Raw genomic sequence first — 27084 nt, 5'->3', positions numbered from 1 at the left:
GGGAGTACCAGCTGGGAGTATTAATGACACCGGGAGTACCAGCTGGGAGTATTAATAACACCGGGAGTACCAGCTGGGAGTATTAATGGCCCGCTGGGAGTATTAATGACACCGGGAGTACCCCGCTGGGAGTATTAATGGCCCGCTGGGAGTATTAATGACATCGGGAGTACCCGCTGGGAGTATTAATGGCCCGCTGGGAGTATTAATGACACCGGGAGTACCCGCTGGGAGTATTAATGGCCCGCTGGGAGTATTAATGACACCGGGAGTACCCGCTGGGAGTATTAATGGACCGCTGGGAGTATTAATGACACCGGGAGTACCCGCTGGGAGTATTAATGACATCGGGAGTACCCGCTGGGAGTATTAATGACCCGCTGGGAGTATCAATGATTTGATTTCTCACAATGGACAGGCACCATCACCAGTACCGGGAGCTGCAGTGATTATGGTGCCCGGGGTATTCCTGTCAATTGCTGCCATCCTTTCCTTTAGTGGGGCGGGGTTAGTTACGTCACGCCCGGTGGTGGGGGCGGGGTTAGTTACGTCACTCTGTAGTGGGGTGGGGTTAGTAACGTCACGCCCTTTAGTGGGGCGGGGTTAGTAACGTCACGCCCTGTAGTGGGGGCGGGGTTAGTTACGTCATGCCCGTAGTGGGGCGGAGTTATTTACCTCACGCCCTCCAGGCCCTTCCTGTACCCTTCACAGGCTGCGGGCAGAGACTGGCAGTGCCGGCCCAGTGACAACTGCAGGACAAGTGAGCAACCGGGTCGTTACCAGGGAAACCGGGGCTACCACCAGGGCAACCGGGGCTACCACCAGAATAACCAGGGCTACCACCAGGCAGGTTGGGCAACCGGGGCTACCACCAGGGCCGGCTGGGCAACCAGGGCTACCACCAAAATAACCGGGGCTACCACCAGGCAGGCTGGGCAACCAGGGCTACCACCAAAATAACCGGGGCTACCACCAGGCAGGCTGGGCAACCAGGGCTACCACCAGAATAACCAGGGCTACCACCAGGCAGGCTGGGCAACCGGGGCTACCACCAGAATAACCGGGGCTACCACCAGAATAACCGGGGCTACCACCAAAATAACCAGGGCTACCACCAGGCAGGCTGGGCAACCAGGGCTACCACCAGAATAACCAGGGCTACCACCAGGCAGGCTGGGCAACCGGGGCTACCACCAGAATAACCGGGGCTACCACCAGAATAACCGGGGCTACCACCAAAATAACCAGGGCTACCACCAGGCAGGCTGGGCAACCAGGGCTACCACCAGAATAACCAGGGCTACCACCAGGCAGGCTGGGCAACCGGGGCTACCACCAGAATAACCGGGGCTACCACCAGGCAGGTTGGGCAACCAGGGCTACCACCAGAATAACCGGGGCTACCACCAGAATACCCAGGGCTACCACCAGGCAGGCTGGGGCAACCAGGGCTACCACCAGAATAACCAGGGCTACCACCAGGGCAAGCTGGGCAACCAGGTCTGTCACCAGAATAACCAGGGCTACCACCAGGGCAGGGCCCCCAATGAGTGCAGGCTGGGATCATTATCAGGGCAGGTACTCTACCAATGCATTCTGGGGAATAACACTGATTATAAGACTTAAACTTTAATCTGCGACAGGGATCCCCCTAATGTGATCACTGCGGAAGGGGTCCCCCTAATGTGATCACTGCGGCAGGGGTCCGCCTAATGTGATCACTGCGGCAGGGGTCCGCCTAATGTGATCACTGCGGCAGGGGTCCGCCTAATGTGATCACTGCGGCAGGGGTCCCCCTAATGTGATCACTGCGGCAGGGGTCCCCCTAATGTGATCACTCCGGCAGGGGTCCCCCTAATGTGATCACTCCGGCAGGGGTCCCCCTAATGTGATCACTGCGGCAGGGGTACCCCTTATGTGATCACTGCGGCAGGGGTCCCAATAACGTGATCACTGCGGCAGGGGTCCCCCTAACGTGATCACTGCGGCAGGGGTCCCCCTAACGTGATCACTGCGGCAGGGGTCTCCCTAACGTGATCACTGCGGCAGCGGTCCCCCGAACGTGATCACTGCGGCAGCGGTCCCCCGAACGTGATCACTGCGGCAGCGGTCCCCCGAATGTGATCACTGCGGCAGGGGTCCCCCGAACGTGATCACTGCGGCAGGGGTCCCCCGAACGTGATCACTGCGGCAGGGGTCCCCCGAACGTGATCACTGCGGCAGGGGTCCCCCGAACGTGATCACTGCGGCAGGGGTCCCCCGAACGTGATCACTGCGGCAGGGGTCCCCCGAACGTGATCACTGCGGCAGGGGTCCCCCGAACGTGATCACTGCGGCAGGGGTCCCCCGAACGTGATCACTGCGGCAGGGGTCCCCCGAACGTGATCACTGCGGAAGGGGTGCCCCTAATGTGATCACTGGGGCAGTGGTCCCCTTAATGTTGCTACTGCAGGCTGAGGTTTTGGGAGATCTCTAGCCATCCATAGACATCTGGAACTACTGCACAAATTCTTCAGGAGTTTGCACTTACTCTCCTTCATGGAGCCTTTAGATGCAGTTAAAAAGAAAATCCATGATAATCAGTTTATGCTGCACTCTTGCTTGGCAGGTGCTATTATCCAAGTCCTCAGCCTGATCCATATATTGGCTGGATATATGGGTTTGATAGTATTCAATTGCCTTAGGTCACAACCTTTATATAAGAGCCTAGTAGCAGTTGTGTTAATTGATTATATTTTCTGCATAGAATTTATAACTACTTTTTTTGCTTTTGAATCACTCCAAGATTTGGAAATGAGCTTTAAAAAACACTTTGTTGTATTTATTAAAACGTCCATATTTTATTATTTAGATTTGCTTGAACGTTTATATCTAGAAGCAAGCTACATTTGGCTGCTGACTCTTCTCTTACCCATTGTTGCTGGTCAAATCAAATGGAACATTGTGGCAATCTTACCACATGAGGTGTATGATGGGGAGGTGGGGGTCCAGCTGAAAGCCCCCTGTGTGTGGGTTAATGTAGCATTAGCTGTGTGTCAGTGTTTGTAAGTGGTATAATGGGTGTGAGTAATGAAGTACAGGTAGGCTTTTTAGACCATGCAGTTAGTCAGGTAGCTTGTGTTTATTATATCTGAGTAATGTTTATTATATGCGGGAAAACCGGCTCAGACATTCCACTGCTGCAGACACTTAGATCTCTGCCAAATATATCCACTGTACAGAGTCCTAGATAGATATCCTAGGTAAATATATCCACTGTACAGAGTCCTAGATAGATATCCTAGGTAAATATATCTACTGTACAGAGTCCTAGGTAAATATATCTACTGTACAGAGTCCTAGGTAAATATATCTACTGTACAGAGTCCTTGGTAAATATATCCACTGTGCAGAGTCCTAGATAGATATCCTAGGTAAATATATCCACTGTGCAGAGTCCTAGATAGATATCCTAGGTAAATATATCCACTGTGCAGAGTCCTAGATAGATATCCTAGGTAAATATATCCACTGTGCAGAGTCCTAGATAGATATCCTAGATAGATATCTATTGTACAGAGACCTAGGTAAATATATCTACTGTACAGAGTCCTAGATGGATATCCTAGATAGATATCTGCTGTACAGAATCCTAGGTAATGATATCTATTGTACAGAGTCCTAGGTAACGATATCTGCTGTACAGAGTCCTAGGTAACGATATCTGCTGTAGAGAGTCCTAGGTAACGATATCTGCTGTAGAGAGTCCTAGGTAACGATATCTGCTGTAGAGAGTCCTAGGTAACGATATCTGCTGTAGAGAGTCCTAGGTAACGATATCTGCTGTAGAGAGTCCTAGGTAACGATATCTGCTGTAGAGAGTCCTAGGTAACGATATCTGCTGTAGAGAGTCCTAGGTAACGATATCTGCTGTAGAGAGTCCTAGGTAACGATATCTGCTGTAGAGAGTCCTAGGTAACGATATCTGCTGTAGAGAGTCCTAGGTAACGATATCTGCTGTAGAGAGTCCTAGGTAACGATATCTGCTGTAGAGAGTCCTAGGTAACGATATCTGCTGTAGAGAGTCCTAGGTAATGATATCTGCTGTACAGAGTCCTAGGTAATGATATCTGCTGTACAGAGTCCTAGGTAATGATATCTGCTGTACAGAGTCCTAGGTATAGATATCTGCTGTACAGAGTCCTAGATAGATATCCTAGATAGATATCCGCTGTACAGAGTCCTAGGTAACGATATCCGCTGTACAGAGTCCTAGATAGATATCTGCTGTACAGAGTCTTAGGTAACGATATCCACTGTACAGAGTCCACAGTAACGATATCCGCTGTACAGAGTCCACAGTAACGATATTTGCTGTACAGAGTCCACAGTAACGATATTTGCTGTACAGAGTCCACAGTAACGATATTTGCTGTACAGAGTCCACAGTAACGATATTTGCTGTACGGTAACAATATCCGCTGCACAGAGTCCTAGGTAACGATATCTATTGTACAGAGTCCTAGGTAATGATATCTGCTGTACAGAGTCCTAGGTAATGATATCTGCTGTACAGAGTCCTAGGTAATGATATCTGCTGTACAGAGTCCTAGGTAATGATATCTGCTGTACAGAGTCCTAGGTAATGATATCTGCTGTACAGAGTCCTAGGTAACGATATCTGCTGTAGAGAGTCCTAGGTAACGATATCTGCTGTAGAGAGTCCTAGGTAACGATATCTGCTGTAGAGAGTCCTAGGTAACGATATCTGCTGTAGAGAGTCCTAGGTAACGATATCTGCTGTAGAGAGTCCTAGGTAACGATATCTGCTGTAGAGAGTCCTAGGTAACGATATCTGCTGTAGAGAGTCCTAGGTAACGATATCTGCTGTAGAGAGTCCTAGGTAACGATATCTGCTGTAGAGAGTCCTAGGTAACGATATCTGCTGTAGAGAGTCCTAGGTAACGATATCTGCTGTAGAGAGTCCTAGGTAACGATATCTGCTGTACAGAGTCCTAGGTAACGATATCTGCTGTAGAGAGTCCTAGGTAACGATATCTGCTGTAGAGAGTCCTAGGTAACGATATCTGCTGTAGAGAGTCCTAGGTAACGATATCTGCTGTAGAGAGTCCTAGGTAACGATATCTGCTGTAGAGAGTCCTAGGTAACGATATCTGCTGTAGAGAGTCCTAGGTAACGATATCTGCTGTAGAGAGTCCTAGGTAACGATATCTGCTGTAGAGAGTCCTAGGTAACGATATCTGCTGTAGAGAGTCCTAGGTAACGATATCTGCTGTAGAGAGTCCTAGGTAACGATATCTGCTGTAGAGAGTCCTAGGTAACGATATCTGCTGTAGAGAGTCCTAGGTAACGATATCTGCTGTAGAGAGTCCTAGGTAACGATATCTGCTGTAGAGAGTCCTAGGTAACGATATCTGCTGTAGAGAGTCCTAGGTAACGATATCTGCTGTAGAGAGTCCTAGGTAACGATATCTGCTGTAGAGAGTCCTAGGTAACGATATCTGCTGTAGAGAGTCCTAGGTAACGATATCTGCTGTAGAGAGTCCTAGGTAACGATATCTGCTGTAGAGAGTCCTAGGTAACGATATCTGCTGTAGAGAGTCCTAGGTAACGATATCTGCTGTAGAGAGTCCTAGGTAATGATATCTGCTGTAGAGAGTCCTAGGTAATGATATCTGCTGTACAGAGTCCTAGGTAATGATATCTGCTGTACAGAGTCCTAGGTATAGATATCTGCTGTACAGAGTCCTAGATAGATATCCTAGATAGATATCCGCTGTACAGAGTCCTAGGTAACGATATCCGCTGTACAGAGTCCTAGATAGATATCTGCTGTACAGAGTCTTAGGTAACGATATCCACTGTACAGAGTCCACAGTAACGATATCCGCTGTACAGAGTCCACAGTAACGATATTTGCTGTACAGAGTCCACAGTAACGATATTTGCTGTACAGAGTCCACAGTAACGATATTTGCTGTACAGAGTCCACAGTAACGATATTTGCTGTACAGAGTCCACAGTAACGATATTTGCTGTACGGTAACAATATCCGCTGCACAGAGTCCTAGGTAACGATATCTATTGTACAGAGTCCTAGGTAATGATATCTGCTGTACAGAGTCCTAGGTAATGATATCTGCTGTACAGAGTCCTAGGTAATGATATCTGCTGTACAGAGTCCTAGGTATAGATATCTGCTGTACAGAGTCCTAGGTATAGATATCTGCTGTACAGAGTCCTAGATAGATATCCTAGATAGATATCCGCTGTACAGAGTCCTAGGTAACGATATCCGCTGTACAGAGTCCTAGATAGATATCTGCTGTACAGAGTCCTAGGTAACGATATCCACTGTACAGAGTCCACAGTAACGATATTTGCTGTACAGAGTCCACAGTAACGATATTTGCTGTACAGAGTCCACAGTAACGATATTTGCTGTACGGTAACAATATCCGCTGCACAGAGTCCTAGGTAACGATATCTATTGTACAGAGTCCTAGGTAACGATATCTATTGTACAGAGTCCTAGGTAACGATATCTATTGTACAGAGTCCTAGGTAACGATATCCGCTGTACAGAGTCCTAGGTAACGATATCCGCTGTACAGAGTCCTCGGTAACGATATCCGCTGTACAGAGTCCTCGGTAACGATATCCGCTGTACAGAGTCCTCGGTAACGATATCCGCTGTACAGAGTCCTCGGTAACGATATCCGCTGTACAGAGTCCTCGGTAACGATATCCGCTGTACAGAGTCCTAGGTTCACCCGGTAAATATTGATGACTAAGCAATGCCTCTTACTCACATACAGTAAGTAGGTAGGCCTGATTGCTTATATATGCATTAGTCTGTGGCAGCAATCTGTGTTATATTCCTTGTCCAAATGGGTGTTTCTCTTTATTTTGTCCAGATTTTATTACAGGGGCTCTTGAAGCACCATAACCATTACAGCTAATTGTAGTGGTTATGGTGCCAGCACTCCTTATTTAGACATAATGGCTGTGAATGCCAAAATGAAAGACCATCACTGGGAGATTTCCCCCACCCAAGACACTCAAACAGTATAGCAAAACTCAGACACCTTGCCACTAAACAAGACTAAGTGAAGCATTGTTTATGCAAATTCTATAAGTTAGTTAAACTAAGACGAAACTGGGAGAGAAACCACAAAAAAAGGGTGGGGGGGGGGTGAACACATTTCAGAGAGCGTTCGCTATTTCTGGTCTAGTATACCTCATATTAACCTTGTATACGCCTATACTAGTTGGTATATTGAATATTTTAGTTAGCAGCTATATTCTCCTTTGTCACATACTCTGAAAATGAAAGCTGTCATGCCCAGAAATAATAAAAGTGAATGGACTCTCAGTATTTTAGACATTGAATGAAAGTCTGTATTTCTTTCTGAATTCCATTGATTTCAGTAAAATATCTTCCTCCTCCCGACAGCGCAATGTCCCTCTTGTTTACTCGCTCATCATCTATAGTTACCTCGAAGAAAGACAAGAGATTCATGGCTGAAGTTAACGCTTCTCCGCTTAAGCACTTTGTTACCGCCAAAAAGAAAATCAACGGCATCTTTGACCAACTTGGTTCCTACATCCAGGAGAGCTTCAACTTTCTAGATGGTGAGATTTGTGCCCAAACATCTTAATCTGTGCCTGACCTTTGCCGATTATTTGCATTACTATTTATTCTTCTTACCCTGTCCTCTCCATATTCTGATTCATATAGGTTGTTTCGTGTTTTTTTTTATATTGTTTTCTTTTTTTGGGGGGAGGGGTGGGGGAGTTGTTCCCACCCCAATTTTCTGGATTTGGTATAAATGATCTGTTGTTCGTTTTCTATTTGTATTAGTATCCCCCTCTTGTATTGTGAGCGAGCGTTTTAATGCCATGCTCCCTCTTGGTCCCCCATATTACCTGCACCTTTCTATTCTGGCCCGCTGATCCTTTCATGCGTTCCTCAGGGGAACCAGTAGATTGTAATGTGAGCAGTAGGTTCTAGCTTTCTCCTATTCTCACTTGTGTATGCTGGGGGTGAAATGGTTTGGAAACGTGTGGGTTTTTTTTTTTTTTTTTTTTTACTAAAGGAGCAATCACCATGGAAACCAATTCCAGTCCCTACTGATTGCACCACTGTAATCACTCTGCCCAAGATTTGTTATTTATGCAGCATTAGAGAATACATTGATTTGGGCTGATAGTAGTTTAAGATACCGTGGAGAGTTAGCTGTTTGATTGCCAATAATAAATTCCGATTTGTTAGAATTCTTAGAACATTAACAATGTCCCCCTAACGATCAATCTTTTGATTATCTTTTGTGTTTATTAGAAACCTATCAGAATGCCCAGCTCGATCCAGTGGCCTCTGAAGAACAGGTGCTTGAGGTTAAAGGCTATCTGTCTAACGTCGCTGGCATCAGTGAGGTTCTGGCTCGGCGGCACATGAAAGTGGCTTTTTTTGGCAGGTAAGATACAGCTCTGTAACAAACATGATCAGGGACGTAAGAACTGCAAAGGTTTCTGGACTACAGTTCCTTTGATACTCGGCCAGCATGCTAAGCGTGCAATCCTAGCTCAGACACAAACAGAAATTTTGTTAAAAATTGTTGCTGAAGATTAACGCAGAATCCCCACCGTTTCAGTAGATAATGGAGGTAGAGTTCCGTGAAACTCTTCCTCCTTATGTGATTGCACTGTTTATATATTGTATTTATTAATTGTAGAAATCAGAGAATCTATGCATATTTTGCTCTATTCTGTTAAAGACACAATAATATAAGAACTTTACTGAATTGCATTTTAATTATGAAAGTAAGATATTTTGGTGAATTTGAACATACATTTGCATCTTATACTTTTTAAATCGTTTCAGATTGTACACTTTTTAGTAAAACTTTATTCAGCCATTTGGTTAGGTGCTGCACTGTGGTAGGTAGGAGATATGTTTTCTTGCAATAAAATGTGACATTGTGTGTATATCCTTTCCCTGTCATAGGACCAGTAATGGGAAAAGCACGGTAATAAACGCCATGTTATGGGACAAAGTCCTCCCTTCTGGCATCGGACACACAACCAACTGTTTCCTGCGTGTTGAGGGGACAGAGGGAAACGAGTCCTATCTTTTTACTGATGGATCAGAGGAAAAACGAAGTGTGAAGGTGAACGCAGGGTTAATGAATGAATGTCAGAGTGTGTGCGTTAGACAATACGCAACAGGTAAAGGTGAATATTGTGCACTGTAAGGCATCACATTGTGTAATACCAGAGAGGCTTGATATTAAACTCGTGTGCCAAAGGGGTGTGTGTAACACACTGATATACACATTCCTAGTTATAATTAGATACATGTGGCAGTATGAGCAGACTTTGTGCTGACATGATCACTGTGATATCAGACAACGTGCCTGGCTTAAAGAGGAATGGCTTTCTTTCTGTCGGTGTCAGTACTGCTGTTTTTTTAGAGTGGGTTTAACACTCCCAGCACCCAAAGCTCAGCCCCTCTGATGCACAAAGATAAAGAGGAATTTCACTTCCTTGTTGTTTGTCCAAGACTGGACTAGCTGTAAGTGTTACGGCATCTAAATTTTAACAGAAGCCGGTAATAAAACCCATCATATGTGTGTTAAGGATAAGCCCATTTCCTTGAATTATAAAATGCAGTCTGTACGTTGTGTATGCTGAATGCTAGAAAAAGTATAGTTACATTGGTTACAGTCGACAAGTGCTCATTCGTAAATTCCTACAAAGCCTTCTGATACGTGCTCTCTGTCACTGTGAGCGTATGTGTGCTGCTCAGGGCTGCATTCAGAAAGTCACATACACGTAAGTAAAACATTACATTTACCGGATATGCTTTCTAGATAATTTGCTGGTAAACTATATAGATCATTTTTTATAGCTCTCCTGTGTTGATGATCAATATGGCTTTAAGGGCCTTCAATGGGCCTAGAGTGCCACGGTGTGGTTCCTTGGTTTAGGAAGGCTGCCAAGGATCTTCCTCCATCTCAACCACATTGATACCAATACCTCCATATTATTAATACCAGTTTTGTCCAACCTGAACAGTATTGATTGGCTGATAGTGCTCATGGCCGGTTTAATGTGCACATTTAAAATGTACATTGTCAGTAAGTACACAGAATATTATAATCTGCATTGTATTAACGCCAATAAATGCCAACCTCTAAATCATTGTGCCTGGGTTTTTGTTTCAGACGGTGAACCAGCTGGCTCACGCTCTTCATCAGGACGAGCTCTTGGATTCAGGATCTCTGGTCAGTGTCATGTGGCCAAACTCCAAGTGTTCCCTCTTGAAAGATGATCTAGTACTGATGGATAGGTAAGGATCTGAGATTTGCTCCATGCATGTTCTGCAGGATATATTCTTGGTTTTGTTGTGCCTTACATTTTTAATACAATTCAAAGGGGCTAATGGTGCAAAGGCACAGTCCTTCTTTTTTGTAATTCTTGTAGGTTAAACAAAAAAGGGCTTTCCTGGCAGCCAGTAACAACGTGTCCCTTGTCTACATTGATAAAGTGGAATTATAATTTTACTTGTCCAGGTTGGACAAAATTGACATTGGTAACGCAGAACTGTAAATTCTACAGAAAGTTGGGTCGAGATCTGGCTGGGCGAAGAAGAAAGGCTGGGTCGGGAGGTCAGGCTGGGTCGGGAGGTCTGGCTGGGCGGAGAAGGAAGACTGGGCTGGGAGGTCTGGCTGGGCGGAGAAGGAAGGCTGGGCTGGGCGGAGAAGGAAGGCTGGGTCGGGAGGTCTGGCTGGGCGGAGAAGGAAGGCTGGGTCGGGAGGTCTGGCTGGGCGGAGAAGGAAGGCTGGGTCGGGAGGTCTGGCTGGGCGGAGACGGAAGGCTGGGGTAGGAGGTCTGGCTGGGCGGAGACGGAAGGCTGGGGCCGGAGGTCTGGCTGGGCGGAGACGGAAGGCTGGGTCGGGAGGTCTGGCTGGGCGGAGACGGAAGGCTGGGGCCGGAGGTCTGGCTGGGCGGAGACGGAAGGCTGGGTCGGGAGGTCTGGCTGGGCGGAGACGGAAGGCTGGGGTGGGAGGTCTGGCTGGGCGGAGACGGAAGGTTGGGTTGAGATTTCTAACTGTGTGGAGGAAGGCTGAGTAAAATATGGTTGGGAAGGAGAAGGTGGTTTAGGAGAGATGAGGTCATACCTTTGCCTGCACATACAATATGTGTTTGATGTGGGTAGTTCAAATTATACTTGTTTAAAAAAAAAAAACACCACATCTTTATTTAGGATCAGGTGCAAACTTACATCAGTACAAAACAATTGAAGACGCAATACTGCGCTTGATATTATATATATATATATTATGAAATAAAGAAGACTATCCTTTTAACAATGTAATATTTGACATGTTGGTGTTTGCAGCCCAGGTATTGATGTTACCACAGAGCTAGACAGCTGGATTGACAAGTTTTGCCTGGATGCAGATGTCTTTGTGTTGGTGGCAAACTCTGAATCTACACTAATGCAGACAGTACGTATTCTTAAAAGGTGTTTTTTTGTTTTGTTTTTTGGTGGTTTGTCTTTCTTGTGCATACAAATATCACACATTGTTTTGGTAACTGTTTCTTCTGTTTTTTTGGGGGGGGGTTTATTTAGGAAAAACAGTTTTTTCACAAAGTAAATGAGCGTCTATCACGGCCCAATATTTTTATTTTGAATAATCGATGGGATGCGTCCGCCTCTGAGCCTGAATATATGGACGAGGTAACACTTTATACAAACACGTTTACACATTTTGTTTGGTATTATGGTGAACAAAGAAGGTCTGACAGCATTTCATACTATGTTTGGTGAAGAGGTAATGCCCTCACTCCGAGTGTAGCCCTGTCTGCATCTACCACTAAAACATAACAAGATGGCACTAGCTTAATATTATAATATAGAACAATACTGCTGGGAGATTAACCCCCAATACAAATCAATAGATGATAAATAACAGGAAATGTTATGATCTAAATTCTATACAAAACTAACAAGTACATAAAGCCGTAACATTCATTAGACGTGTAGAAGCCTTGGTGCCATGGATCCATTTGGCATGTGTAAGTTTCCTGCTGGATAATCCTGACACTGCAGCTACGTGTGAACTCAATTTCCCATGATACTTCCTGACATACCGAGCATTGTGGGAAATGTTGTAAACACGCTTTTATTCCTACATCCTTCCCAGTGCTTGTGGAGTAAGCCTTCTATTTCGTTGGGATTAAAATGGCTATATTCACAGCTTTCCTAATACAAACTGGCGCTTCTATTTTGGAAAGCAATCGATTTTCTTTTGTAGAAGTTTTTTGCAGACGCCCTGTTTAGAAAGAACATTTTGTTTTGACTTCTAGAAGAATGTCTATAAAGACTTGTGTAACCAGTGCCTAATCCCTATTAGTGTTTGGATTCCAGCCTAGAGAGCCATTCAGATCCAAACAGTGCACAGTGGAGCTGGTGCTGGTATTTGCTTCTTCTGAATGAGCCTGACACTGGGTACATGTGGTGCAGTTCACCTCATTATAGTAATTATCCAAGTTGCAAACTCTGGTCTCAGCTCTCCTTTATAACTTGTAGATTGTAAGCTCACATGCCAACTTGCAGCGCACTTTGTGTGAAATGGTAGATTTCAAATGAAACTCTGCTCCTTTTTACTAAATTATAATAACGTTTCCATGAACATAAGAATAAATTCAGTTGTCTGATTCTTGTAAAAGGAAACTTTGTTGTATTTTATGCATGCTTCCTCCATAGAATAAATGGCAGACAAACAGACCACATGGGTGACAATGTTCTGGACAGGTTCAGACAATGATTGACATCCAAACATGGATAAAAAAAACCTGCTAATTCCACACCATAGCCATTACTGTGGGCTGTAGTGATTATGGTGTTTAGATTGCCTCCACTCGCAGTAACAAAGGTGCATTTGATCCTGGTTGCATTTTAGTATCTGCTCAGCTTGGTGATTCTTATCTTTTTGCCTTCGGACTGTCTCGGTTCTGTTTTGTATTGTGTTTCTTGTTGTCTGCAGGTGCGCCGGCAGCATATGGAGCGCTGTACCAGCTTCTTGGTGGACGAGCTGGGTGTCCTGGATCGAACCCAGGCAGGAGATCGCATTTTCTTTGTGTCCGCTAAGGAGGTTTTAAATGCCAGGATGCAGAAAGCTCAAGGAATGCCTGAAGGAGGTACAGTAACACCAGTACTTATACATTGTCCTCTGTCAGACCTGGTTCGTCCTGGTTTAAAGATTTCTAGACACCCTCAGCAAGTATTATTAGTCATTGTAACGAGTATCCGATTTGTGAAATCTATTCTTGTGGTTTGATTACCAGTAAGTGCAGTATGGTATTGAATAGTAGCCTGCTAACGATTGGGACCCTATTTTTTTCGCCCACTAGGTGGAGCTTTGGCTGAAGGTTTCCAAGGCAGGATGTTTGAGTTTCAGAATTTCGAGAGGAGATTTGAGGTGAGCGATAAGGCTGCGGGACGAGAGACTAGATGATTTCACCCTTCTTGACTTTACTATCATGCATTGCTTTGTTGCATGTCTGTTGTATCTGTTTGCAGGAATGCATTTCTCAATCCGCAGTAAAGACCAAATTTGAGCAGCATACAATGCGAGCCAAACATATTACAGAAGTCCTTCGCCAGATAATGGAGTCCGTACATGTCGCGGCCCAGGAGCAGAGGTGAAAATTCTCTCATGATGAAGTGATTATTTATTTACTTTGTTCATTTAAATGAAGGCTGCAGGTTTCCACCACTTTTAATGCATTATGTATTAGGAATAATAAAGTAACTGATAGCTCCATCTAAAGGTCCCACGTTTGCCGCAATTCCCCAGTTTGCATCTTCCTGCAGTGAGCTCTGCCCAGACTAGGAAGTCCTAGCTTTGCCACTGCTTACAGTAGGATTGCTGATCATATCCAATTGCAGATTACAGACACTTCTATCACATGAGTTCATGGGAGATGTATTTCACAAACCACTGGAATCACACAATGTATAGATTGATAGAGCTTCAGAGTTTACAGCTTTGGTTATGGGCGATCTCTTGCTTCTTGTAATATGTTATATATTCTGTATAGGGTTTACTGTCTGGAAAAGCGAGAGGAATTCAGGGATCGCTTGGAATTCATTGAAAAACAGCTTGAGCTGCTGACCGAGGATTATAAACTGAAAATCAAGCAGATCACGGATGAGGTGGAACGTCAGGTAAGGGAATGCCTCAGTTTATGGGAAGAATCCACCAAACGTTTTCTAGATTTGTCAATCATACAGAAACGTTTATGTAGAAACCTTGACTGTGTGCACTAGGAGTGTGATTCTGCTGTTTGTAAATAATTGCAAATATAAGGTACCGTGTTGATGGGATGTATGTCGGTAAAAAAAACATGTATATTCATAAATATACATTGTGTATCAGTAACAAGGTTATTTTATAAGATGTTTATATAGTGGCACCACAGCCCCTATCAATGTACAGTATATCCTCAGATCCTTGTAATGATTAACTTGTGTTTGCGGTTTCACCAGGTGTCCAACGCAATGGCCGAAGAGATCCGTCGTCTCTCAGTCCTAGTTGATGACTTTGAAATGGATTTCCATCCGTCCCAAGTTGTAATTAAAGTTTACAAGAACGTAAGAAAATAAAACTTAGAAAAATAAAACTAATTTTAACTGTGGCAGCTTCTCCTAAAAATAGCTTAACGCTCTGTTCCATTAGGCACTACATCACCATGTCGAAGAAGGACTTGGCCGGAATTTGACTGATCGCTGTTTAAGTACAATATCTGTGTCACTCCAGTCTACGCAGCAAGAAATGATGGGTAAAACGTCATATTATGCACTGATAGAGCAGTGATCATGTAGAAAGGGGACTTACTGCTGTACCTGTAGCAAATTTCTAGATCTAAAGCCATTTTTAAATTAATTACATAAGTTTAATTACAAGTTCATAAGAAGATAAAAGAGAACACAGAGAGAAAATATACAAAAACCTAAATAGACTATGATATCAGGCTTTAAAATTTCAACTAGCCTTTGGCAAGTGAAAAAATAACCCTGGCACTTTGTACTATGCTATGTACCCTTCAGGCTTGTAGCAGTGCGTAACTCTTAAAGGGACACTAGTCACCAGAACAACTACAGCTTATTGTATAGTATTTGTTCTGGTGAGTAGAATCATTCCCTTCAGGCTTTTTGCTGTAAACACTGTCTTTTCATAGAAAAGCCAGTGTTTACGTTACAGCCTAGGGATACCTCCACTGGCCACTCCTCAGATGGCTGTTAGAGATCCTTCCTGGGGCAGTGCGTCCATGTTTGTGTTCCTTTAAGGCCTGGCTACTAGTGTAATACTTGAAATTCTAAGCCCTGATAACATAATTACTAATAACGATGTATAACTTACCGGTAGTCATAATTTTCTATCAAAAACAATATTTTTAGCATTGAAAATGGAATGTACCCTTATGTATAGCATAACTATACAACATTACAATGCATCTGTGAAATAGTTGTATATATGCCAAATTAGTGGATTTGTTTATTGATCCTATAATCCAAGTCCCACAAATGTTATTTTACTGTTATTATATACGTTGTTGTAAAAATAAAAATCATTTTCTATTGAATTTTGGAAAAATCAGACTCCCAAAATCTAACAATAAATTTCCCACAATAAATACATTCTTTATCAATTTAGTATTAAAAGTACACAAGCCACTGAGACGTTGATTTCACACGCAAGAAAGACCAAATCTGTAGTATCTCTCCCAAAGGTTCCAGGAGATTGGCATTGCCACCAGCGTAATGCATGTTCTCTGGAAACCTCTGGATGCAGTGTGGATCATTCTAGAAACATACCAGTAGAAAATGACGGAGAAAACGTGGCAATCTGTGTGTTGTCAGCGGCCACCTCGCATTTTCAATAGCATCGCCATGCTTTCGTAGCATTACAGCATCGAGAGTTCTGTTTGACCTGGAACCGTTTGTCTCTGCAGAAGGAATGATGCCTCTCCTTCCACTCACTGCGCGGTCCCAGGTCGATTTACTGGTTCCCCGGAAAAGCTTTTTTCTCAGCTACGATCTGAGCTGTGACAAGTTATGTGCAGACTTCCAAGAAGACATTCAGTTTCACTTCTCCCTGGGATGGACGATGCTGGTTAACAGATTCCTGGGACCAAAAAATGGTCGCAGAGCTTTGATGGCCTACAATGATCAGGTGCTTAATGGGCTTATTTCATACAAATCTCTTTATTATATCTCTATATATTATCTTTATATATATATCTTTATTATATCTTTATATATTATCTCTATATATATCTTTATATATTATCTCTATATATATCTTTATGATATTCTCAGAGCTCATTCCTGTTACAATTTAACACCCACACGTTCGGTATGCCGTCCACCCATCATTGCCATCCAGGTTAAAGAGCACTCAGTGTACTTTCCATGTTACAGTATGACTTGACTTAATGGTTTGATTATAGTCCCAAATCCTGATTTTTGGTTTAACTATTCCAAAATAGTTTGACAAGAAACTTGGGGGTGGGGTGTGTCACCCATATTGTTACCACTGCAATGATGCAATCAGCTGCAATGGTTATTGTGCCCTCTAATTAAAATGTCTCACATATATTTTTGCATTATCTATATAACTAGTTCATAAAAATAACAATTTAATAGATAAACCCTCTGTGTTTTCTTTGTGGGTATGAGAAATCTTGTCTTGCAATGGCTGCAGATCTAGTATCTGCAGTTAGTGCAATCCCCTTCTCTTCTTCCCCGGCACAGACTTTCTATGACTGTCCAATCACGGACCTCTCATTGAGCTGTGGAGCTAAGCCCCATGTAGCTAACCTACCAAAAAGTAACAGGACTGGCTTTAGGATAGCTGGGGATGCGTAACAAGGTTCATTTATCTATTGAAATTGTCTTTTATAAAATGGAAAAAAAGAGGGCACATTCTTCACACATAAAGTACTTAAGCAAGGACTATATGATCCTTAGCCAGGAATGTCCTTTTAAGATAAAACACATCTAAACATGGAATTCAAGTTAACATGCTGTCCGCAAAATGTTTGTTTGAGAAGTTGTGCTTCGGATAAATTCATATAATCTAAATGAAAACCTATGTAGCCTAAGTGGAATTTACGTGTGCCATTTAATTTCCATGTCTGTGTTTGTATTTTTCAGGTTCCTCGCAATATGCCTTTGACCCCTGTAAACCCCAGTATGCCTCCAATGCAGCAAAACTCTATGACCCAGGAAGAACTTATGGTTTCCATGGTTACCGGTTTGGCCTCACTTACGTCCCATACCTCTATGGGCATCCTTGTGGTGGGAGGGGTGGTAAGTAATATTTAAAATTCTGTCACTAAAGCTGATTAGTGGTTTTGTGTTTTCTTGCCTCTTTTTACTTTTTTCCTCCCTTCTGGTCTGCCATACTGTTTTTATATATATATATCTTTATCTAAGTAAGCTTGAGCAAATTTAGCTGGAATTGCCCCCTGAAGAACTGTCAGGGTTTCAGCATGGAAGTTAAATCACAATTTCCAAACCTTTGGTGACGGTTATTTATAAAATAATAATAATAACTTATGACTAGAGAGATCATATGATACAAGCAACCAATCTGTCTGTGATTTGCAATAAATCCAAAAATAATGGAGCCGCAACAACAAAGGTGTTTTTGGGGTTCACGGAAGGGGACCTCGGGAACTTGCACCCATTGATACACCTGTGAGTAGCTGTGAGTGCTGGTCCCTTCTCTTTCTACAGGGAGTGCAGAATTATTAGGCAAATGAGTATTTTGACCACATCATCCTCTTTATGCATGTTGTCTTACTCCAAGCTGTATAGGCTCGGAAGCCTACTACCAATTAAGCATATTAGGTGATGTGCATCTCTGTAATGAGAAGGGGTGTGATCTAATGACATCAACACCCTATATCAGGTGTGCATAATTATTAGGCAACTTCCTTTCCTTTGGCAAAATGGGTCAAAAGAAGGACTTGACAGGCTCAGAAAAGGCAAAAATAGTGAGATATCTTGCAGAGGGATGCAGCACTCTTAAAATTGCAAAGCTTCTGAAGCGTGATCATCGAACAATCAAGCGTTTCATTCAAAATAGTCAACAGGGTCGCAAGAAGCGTGTGGAAAAACCAAGGCGCAAAATAACTGCCCATGAACTGAGAAAAGTCAAGCGTGCAGCTGCCAAGATGCCACTTGCCACCAGTTTGGCCATATTTCAGAGCTGCAACATCACTGGAGTGCCCAAAAGCACAAGGTGTGCAATACTCAGAGACATGGCCAAGGTAAGAAAGGCTGAAAGACGACCACCACTGAACAAGACACACAAGCTGAAACGTCAAGACTGGGCCAAGAAATATCTCAAGACTGATTTTTCTAAGGTTTTATGGACTGATGAAATGAGAGTGAGTCTTGATGGGCCAGATGGATGGGCCCGTGGCTGGATTGGTAAAGGGCAGAGAGCTCGAGTCCGACTCAGACGCCAGCAAGGTGGAGGTGGAGTACTGGTTTGGGCTGGTATCATCAAAGATGAGCTTGTGGGGCCTTTTCGGGTTGAGGATGGAGTCAAGCTCAACTCCCAGTCCTACTGCCAGTTTCTGGAAGACACCTTCTTCAAGCAGTGGTACAGGAAGAAGTCTGCATCCTTCAAGAAAAACATGATTTTCATGCAGGACAATGCTCCATCACACGCGTCCATTACTCCACAGCGTGGCTGGCAAGAAAGGGTATAAAAGAAGAAAATCTAATGACATGGCCTCCTTGTTCACCTGATCTGAGCCCCATTGAGAACCTGTGGTCCATCATCAAATGTGAGATTTACAAGGAGGGAAAACAGTACACCTCTCTGAACAGTGTCTGGGAGGCTGTGGTTGCTTCTGCACGCAATGTTGATGGTGAACAGATCAAAACACTGACAGAATCCATGGATGGCAGGCTTTTGAGTGTCCTTGCAAAGAAAGGTGGCTATATTGGTCACTGATTTGTTTTTGTTATGTTTTTGAATGTCAGAAATGTATATTTGTGAATGTTGAGATGTTATATTGGTTTCACTGGTAAAAATAAATAATTGAAATGGGTATATATTTGTTTTTTGTTAAGTTGCCTAATAATTATGCACAGTAATAGTCACCTGCACACACAGATATCCCCCTAAAATAGCTAAAACTAAAAACAAACTAAAAACTACTTCCAAAAATATTCAGCTTTGATATTAATGAGTTTTTTGGGTTCATTGAGAACATGGTTGTTGTTCAATAATAAAATTCATCCTCAAAAATACAACTTGCCTAATAATTCTGCACTCCCTGTATAGGAAATGGCTCTTTAACTCGTGCCCAGCATGTACTGCTAACTCAGGGTTAGTGGACATTCTTTCTTTTTATATAAACTAAATAAACTCTGTTAAAATGTTTAATCCTCGAAGACCGCGCCACTATAAAATGGCAGTGAGAAACACCAAGAACATTCAAAACTTAAATTAAAATCTTGGAATCACTTTGCCTTTTGTAGAATATTCATCTGTAGGCGTAATTTCAAAACAAACATGTTTTTAATTTGACTATAAAATCTATTCAAACTGTTTTTGTCCCCACATATCTTATGTTTTACTATTTGTCTTTATAAGAAGTAAATGTATGTTCACTTTAACGCGGTAACCTATATTACTGTGGGAGTAAAAGAGCAGGACCACTCCTTAAGTGCAATTCAATAAACGACACGCTAAGTTAAGTGGTTATGGTGTTTGGAGTAAGCCTTTTAAGGACTTTGTAATGATTTTAGATTACATCAATCTGTGTGTGTCAGATGACCACATTCTGTGTGTGTCAGATGACATTCTGTGTGTGTCAGATGACATCATTCTGTGTGTATCAGATGACCTCATTCTGTGTGTGTGTGTGTCAGATGACATCATTCTGTGTGTATAAGATGACATTCTGTGTGTCAGATGACATAATTTTGTGTGTTTCAGGTCTGGAAGGCTGTGGGCTGGAGACTCATCGCTTTGTCTTTTGGCCTCTATGGGCTCCTGTATGTATATGAACGGCTCACTTGGACCACGAAGGCAAAGGAACGCGCCTTTAAAAGGCAGTTTGTGGAATATGCGGCGGAGAAGCTGCAACTGATAGTCAGTTACACTGGCTCAAATTGCAGCCACCAAGTGCAACAGTAAGTTACTCTTTAAATAGCTAAACCACAATTGTCTTTTATATAATTAAATGTAAATACAGTATTCCAAACACTTCTTATACTTGGAACACTCCACGCCTGTGCGGGACTTCTTAAATCTGTATCACTCTCTCACTCCCCATGTGAGTGTCTGTCATTGCTCACCTAGACGGCCAGTGTGCAGTTTATTCAATTCCAGTGTTTTCCTTAATGCTTCCTGTGTTCCTGTCCTCACAGGGAGCTCTCTGGGACATTCGCTCACTTGTGCCAGCAGGTTGATGTGACTCGGGAGAACTTGGAGCAGGATATCGCTGCCCTGAACAAAAAGATAGAGATTCTGGATAGTTTACAGAGCAAAGCAAAACTATTACGGTAAAAACAAACAAAACGTGTGCAAATGTTTTATTTATGTGGCGTGAACCTATATACATAGCACATACAGGTTACATTTTATTAGAGGGGAAGTAAGTATGCATACAGGTTACATTACAGTGTATGTACCGTATATACTCGAGTATAAGCCGAGTTTTTCAGCACATTTTTTGGGCTGAAAAACCCCAACTCGGCTTATACTCGAGTCAAGGTCTGTATTATGGCAATTTGCATTGCCATAATACAGACTGGGGGAGAGGGGGGCTGGCAGAGCTGTAACTTACCTGTTCTGCAGCTCCTGTCAGCTCTCTCCTCCTCTGCGCCGTCCGTTCAGCACCTCGGTCAGCTCCCAGTGTAAGTCTCGCGACGCGGCTCTCGCGAGACTTACACTGGGAGCTGACAGAGGGAGCTGCACAGACCGCGCGGAGGAGGAGAGAGCTGACAGGAGCTGCAGAACAGGTAAGTTACAGCTCTGCCAGCCCCCCCTCTCCCCCCCACTGAACTGCCACTGGACCACCAGGGAAGGAGAGCCCCCCTCCCTGCCATGTATCAAGCAGGGAGGGGGTACGAAAAATAAATAAAAATATAAATAAAATAAGAAGAAATAATAAAAAAATAATAATAATAATAATAAAAAAAGGGGTATAAGGACCACTATGGGAGGGAGGGGGGTATAAGGACCACTGAGGGAGGGGGGTATAAGGACCACTGTGGGAGGGGGGGGGTATAAGGACCACTATGGGAGGGAGGGGTGGGATAAGGACCACTATGGGAGGGAGGGGGGGTATAAGGACCGCTATGGGAGGGAGGGGGGGGATAAGGACCACTATGGGAGGGAGGGGGGGGGATAAGGACCACTATCGGAGGGAGGGGGTGGGATAAGGACCACTATGGGAGGGAGGGGGGGAGAAAAGGAACACTATGGGAGGGAGGGGGGATAAGGACCACTATGGGAGGGAGGGAGGGGGGGGGGATAAGGACCACTATGGGAGGGAGGGGGATAAGGACCACTATGGAGGGAGGGGGGATAAGGACCACTATGGATGGGAGGGGGGGGATAAGGACCACTAGGGGAGGGGAGGGGGAAGTAAGGACCACTAGGGGAGGGGAGGGGGAAGTAAGGACCACTAGGGGAGGGGAGGGTAAGGACCACTAGGGGAGGGGTGAGTCAGGACCACTGGGGGAGGGGGGTGAAGGAACACGGGGGTGGGGAGGTAAGGACCACTGAGGGAGGAGGAGGGGAGGTCAGGACATATGGGGGGGGGGCAAATATCCTTGCACCGGCCCTGCACACACTGCATTCATACACACACTGCATTCATACACACACTGCACTCATACACACACACACTGCACTCATACACACACACACACTGCACTCACACACACACTGCACTCACACACACACACTGCATTCATACACACACACACTGCACTCATACACACGCTGCACTCATACACACACACGCTGCACTCATACACACACACGCTGCACTCATACACACACACGCTGCACTCATACACACACACGCTGCACTCATACACACACACGCTGCACTCATACGCACACACTGCATTCATTATACACACACTGTAAATAAATATTCAATTAATATATTTTTTTTAGGATCTAATTTTATTTAGAAATTTACCAGTAGCTGCTGCATTTCCCACCCTAGTCTTATACTCGAGTCAATAAGTTTTCCCAGTTTTTTTGGGAAAAATTAGGGGCCTCGGCTTATATTCGGGTCGGCTTATACTCGAGTATATACGGTATATACAGTGCTTTACAGGTTACATTACAGTGTATGTATATACAGCGCTTTACAGGTTACATTACAGTGTATGTATATACAGCGCTTTACAGGTTACATTACAGTGTATGTATATACAGCGCTTTACAGGTTACATTACAGTGTATGTATATACAGCGCTTTACAGGTTACATTACAGTAGAGGGAGATACAGTAAGTGCAGTAGGTATACAGTGTATGTATATTTTATTTAAATAGCGCTAACAGGTGTACTCAGCACTTTACAGGTTACATTACAGTAGAGGGAGGTACAGTAAGTGCAGTAGGTATACAGTGTATGTATATTTTATTTATATAGCACTAACAGGTGTACTCAGCACTTTACAGGTTACATTACAGTAGAGGGAGGTACAGTAAGTGCAGTAGGTATACAGTGCATGTATATTATATTTACATAGCACTAACAGGTGTACTCAGCACTTTACAGGTTACATTACAGTAGAGGGAGATACAGTAAGTGCAGTAGGTATACAGTGTATGTATATTTTATTTAAATAGCGCTAACAGGTGTACTCAGCACTTTACAGGCTACATTACAGTAGAGGGAGGTACAGTAAGTGCAGTAGGTATACAGTGTATGTATATTTTATTTATATAGCACTAACAGGTGTACTCAGCACTTTACAGGTTACATTACAGTAGAGGGAGGTACAGTAAGTGCAGTAGGTATACAGTGCATGTATATTATATTTACATAGCACTAACAGGTGTACTCAGCACTTTACAGGTTACATTACAGTAGAGGGAGGTACAGTAAGTGCAGTAGGTATACAGTGTATGTATATTTTATTTATATAGCACTAACAGGTGTACTCAGCAATTTACAGGTTACATTACAGTAGAGGGAGGTACAGTAAGTGCAGTAGGTATACAGTGTATGTATATTTTATTTATATAGCGCTAACAGGTGTACTCAGCACGTTACAGGTTACATTACAGTAGAGGGAGGTACAGTAAATGCAGTAGGTATACAGTGTATGTATATTTTATTTATATAGCGCTAACAGGTGTACTCAGCACGTTACAGGTTACATTACAGTAGAGGGAGGTACAGTAAGTGCAGTAGGTATACAGTGTATGTATATTTTATTTATATAGCGCTAACAGGTGTACTCAGCACTTTACAGGTTACATTACAGTAGAGGGAGGTACAGTAAGTGCAGTAGGTATACAGTGTATGTATATTCTATTTATATAGCACTAACAGGTGTACTCAGCACTTTACAGGTTGCCATGGAGAGAGGCACAGTAAGTACATTACAAGTTTGTTGCATCTGTCTTGATGTCTGCCTGTCTTAGCTATTAAGTTCAGTTTGGTTTGAATGTTTGGAACACAGTCAGTCGTGAAGATCAGCAGGTTGAGAGATCTGCTGATAGGTCAGGGATTGAACATTGGACATATTGCCCCTTTCAGTAGCTTCCATCAATACCCCCTGACCCTGTGTTTTGTTCTGGTATTTCTTTGCATCCAAAACAATCATCCCTGTTTCTGCTTTCTCTGTAGAAATAAAGCGGGCTGGCTAGACAGCGAACTCAATATGTTTACTCACCAGTACTTACAGCAGAGCTGATCCTTCATCGAGTACAGAAGAACCCAAGAGGACACTCAGACACTGTGTACAGGAAATACCCGAATGCAGACGGAGAGTGGGGGCAGGGGCCCTTCTTGCCATTTGGCAAAAGAGTGAATTTAAGCTGCAAATGTAGGGCAAACTCTCACCCACCTACTCTAGAACCTTTCTTACGGTATAACTGTGGTATTTGGTTGCTTTTGTTTTTTTTGGTTTTGTTTTTTTAAATTCATATTTTATGTTATATGAATTTGACAAAGTTTCTGTTCTTCAATCTCTGCCGTTTCTCTAATCTGTGTTTAGGCTTCTGTGCCAAGCAGGAGTGCCGCAATGGATGCTGGGAAAGCAGGTTGTTGTTCCATAAAGTGCTTTTAGTCACACGTGTTTATCCTAAAACAGAACCTGAAATGTAAATGGTGATTCACATGGTTATATTGACATTATGGACATCAGTTTTATGCTGTCCTTGTTGGTGGCCTCCATATACAGGAAATGTGGTTCACAGATATCAGCAGTGCAAAAAGCAGCCATCATTGCTCTAGATGAAGTCACACCGCAATGTGGTGTCAGGGGCTGTTAAAGTCATATTTATGTCTGCCCTATTGGAATCTGCTGCATTCAGTTTAATTTTGCTGTATGCTCTGCATCAAGGTAGGAAAGTAAATCCTGAATTGAATATAACATATATTTGACTAATAAACAGTAAGCAACATAGGATTATTTGATAAAGACTACCTTCGTGTCTTACCAATCTGATATTAAAAATCACCCCTCGGGGCGCTTGGCACTCAGTGGATAAAATGAAATTTCATAATTTTGTGATACATTTTTTAAAAGTTATGCAGTATTCTGTTTGTTTCATTCTTTTGATATTTTCATAGGTAGCAGTTTTTTTGCCTTACATGTTTAGAAATATTCCCTTGCCTCTGTTTATCTCGAGACATTTAAAGTTAAGAGTTTATAAGTGAGCTCAGATATACAGGAAGAAGAAGTCACGAATGCTGCTGTTGGGGATGTCTTGGAAGGAAATCTCTTAATATAATATTTTGGATATTTAACCCCCCACCCCCATATTACTATCTACATGTTTTCTGTATTAAAAGCATTAGGTTACAAAATCACAAGGTATGTTCATATACAAATTCACAACACCACGGTTTGCAAAATCAAGAAAATGCTTTTTTACTTTGGTCTTGACAAAACTTGTCTACTTTCCTATCCTCATTGCTGCCACCAAAATGCTTTGTGGGTTACACAATGCTGAAACAGAGTTTAAACAGTAATGCATTCACTGTGGAAGCAAATGGACAATTGCTGCTCATTGCTCCAATTTAATATTTTGCACCAGAATTACACATTATAAATACCCCAACTGATGCCAAAGTAGAATCTATTTCCATTCTAGGGCTAGGTCTATTTAAGGTTTTACTTATCATTAAGAAGTTAATTATTTCTTCAAACCTTGAAAACTTCCTGCGACTATAACTGTACCTCTGCCTCCTATAAAATGCCTTTATCAGTAATCCCAACACAGTCTATTTGTGGTCGGTTCAGTAAGGCAACGTATGTAGGTTTGTTCCATAGACAGTGATGTGTTAGGCTTGTAGTAAAGTAGTGGAAAGGATTTGCATAGCATTTGCTAATTATGCTAATCTATTTGCAGACATGATGTTCTATGCATGTTGTATCACGCTTGTTGGTAGCACGTGTAAGGGAAAATGACTATAAAACTAATGTTCAAGGTTAAAGCCTTAAGCCTCTTTCTGGTTTTATAAGCAGGTATTACAATGTGATGCTTTAGACTTAAAGAAATCCTCTGTCTCATTTTCTCCAAATTAAGTCTATACCCACTGTATATACACTGCTAAAAATGTATTCTCTTACACCCCTTCTAGAAAGCACTATCACTACTAATGCAAAGGAAACAGTCTCCTGTACCATAATATGGCTGTAGTCACATATTCTATGTAATGTTTCCATGGGGAGAGTTGAAAAGCCTATTAAGTTGAAAATACATAATTTACTTGCAAAATATTCAATTCATTGGGCCATCTTGTATGAATGGAGATAAGGTGAAGTCTGGTAAAAAAAAAAATAAGTCTATTGGAAAATTGCGATCTTGTTACAAGAGCTAAGATGTGTCTATGGTCTGCTAAAGAGAACTAAGATAGGTGTCTCCTTTTGGTATCCGAGAATGAATTACCTAGAAGGAAAGAAAAGAGGTAATGCTTGATTAAATTGCACTTTATTTTCTAGAAACCAGTACTTGATTATTTATCTTTATGCCTATAATTTTTTTGTGTTTTTTCTTTTTTTGCAAACAAATGTATTTAATTTCTTGTGACCTGCATGTCTATTGTACCAAATGCCAATAAAAAAACTAATTTAAGTATGAGCTCGTTTAGTGTATTTAATAGCTCTGTTTTCTTGATCTGTAGCTGTGAGAGAATAGAGATTTGTCCTGGAGTACTTGTGAGTATGTAACCATATGGAAAGAAAGAATCACATAGCTCGGAAAGACGACCCTCCTGGGTAGAACAGAAGACAAGCCTCCTGGGTAGCATGGGAAGATGACCCTCCTGGGTAGAACGGGAAGATGACCCTCCTGGGTAGAACGGGAAGATGACCCTCCTGGGAAGAACGGGAAGATGACCCTCCTGGGTAGAACGGGAAGATGACCCTCCTGGGTAGAACGGGAAGATGACCCTCCTGGGTAGAACGGGAAGATGACCCTCCTGGGTAGAGCGGGAAGATGACCCTCCTGGGTAGAGCGGGAAGATGACCCTCCTGGGTAGAGCGGGAAGATGACCCTCCTGGGCGGCGGGGAAAGACGACCCTATAAAAGTTAGTAACTGGTTTAAAACCTAGGTCAGCAGAACTTTCTTAAGGTTTGATTACAAATATGAGGCAAGTCTTTTCTGCAGAATTGGATTTGAAGCCATTGAAGATTGGAGGCTTCTGGGGAAAGTCTCCATTTGCGAGGCTCTTCAAGGTTAGGATGCTTGAGACGTTTAAAATGCAGAGCGCTAGATATGGACCAGTGCCTAGTTTGACAACTTACAGGAGCAGCTGGATGTTTCTGGAGTAAGGAAGA

The 27084-nt window shown here is 43.0% G+C and overlaps 1 protein-coding gene across 2 annotated transcripts; it reads left to right on the top strand.

Annotated features, from left to right (window-relative positions):
• The first annotated feature begins 674 nt into the window (after window positions 1-674).
• On the top strand, window positions 675-26269 carry MFN2 (mitofusin 2). 2 transcript variants are annotated; one of them, XM_063436837.1, is made up of 18 exons: window positions 675-760; window positions 7457-7635; window positions 8342-8477; window positions 9008-9170; window positions 10227-10351; window positions 11405-11513; window positions 11639-11746; window positions 13056-13209; window positions 13423-13490; window positions 13592-13713; window positions 14113-14239; window positions 14561-14665; window positions 14751-14853; window positions 16027-16247; window positions 17231-17386; window positions 20037-20233; window positions 20471-20605; window positions 23924-26269. In XM_063436837.1, exons 2-18 carry the CDS (start codon window positions 7461-7463, stop codon window positions 23988-23990), a joined length of 2271 nt encoding a protein of 756 aa, XP_063292907.1. In that variant the 5' UTR covers window positions 675-760; window positions 7457-7460; the 3' UTR covers window positions 23991-26269. The 2 variants fall into 2 exon arrangements, with proteins under 2 accessions (XP_063292907.1, XP_063292906.1); XM_063436836.1 differs by lacking the exon at window positions 675-760 and adding an exon at window positions 1521-1578.
• The last annotated feature ends 815 nt before the right edge of the window (window positions 26270-27084 follow it).

Source organism: Pelobates fuscus, chromosome 11, assembly GCF_036172605.1.
Source record: "Pelobates fuscus isolate aPelFus1 chromosome 11, aPelFus1.pri, whole genome shotgun sequence".
Classification (NCBI taxonomy): domain Eukaryota; kingdom Metazoa; phylum Chordata; class Amphibia; order Anura; family Pelobatidae; genus Pelobates; species Pelobates fuscus.
The sequence above is the reverse complement of the archived record's forward strand: the minus strand, read 5'-3'. Positions and strand labels throughout refer to the sequence as shown.

Bases quoted from the DNA above. Each gene is read 5' to 3' on its own strand.
- MFN2 (XM_063436836.1), top strand. From the start codon at position 1,547: ATGAGTGCAGGCTGGGATCATTATCAGGGCAG. The intron at 8,478-9,007 runs GTAAGATACAGC...TCCCTGTCATAG, and splicing joins AAAGTGGCTTTTTTTGGCAG to GACCAGTAATGGGAAAAGCA. The intron at 11,747-13,055 runs GTAACACTTTAT...TGTTGTCTGCAG, and splicing joins AGCCTGAATATATGGACGAG to GTGCGCCGGCAGCATATGGA.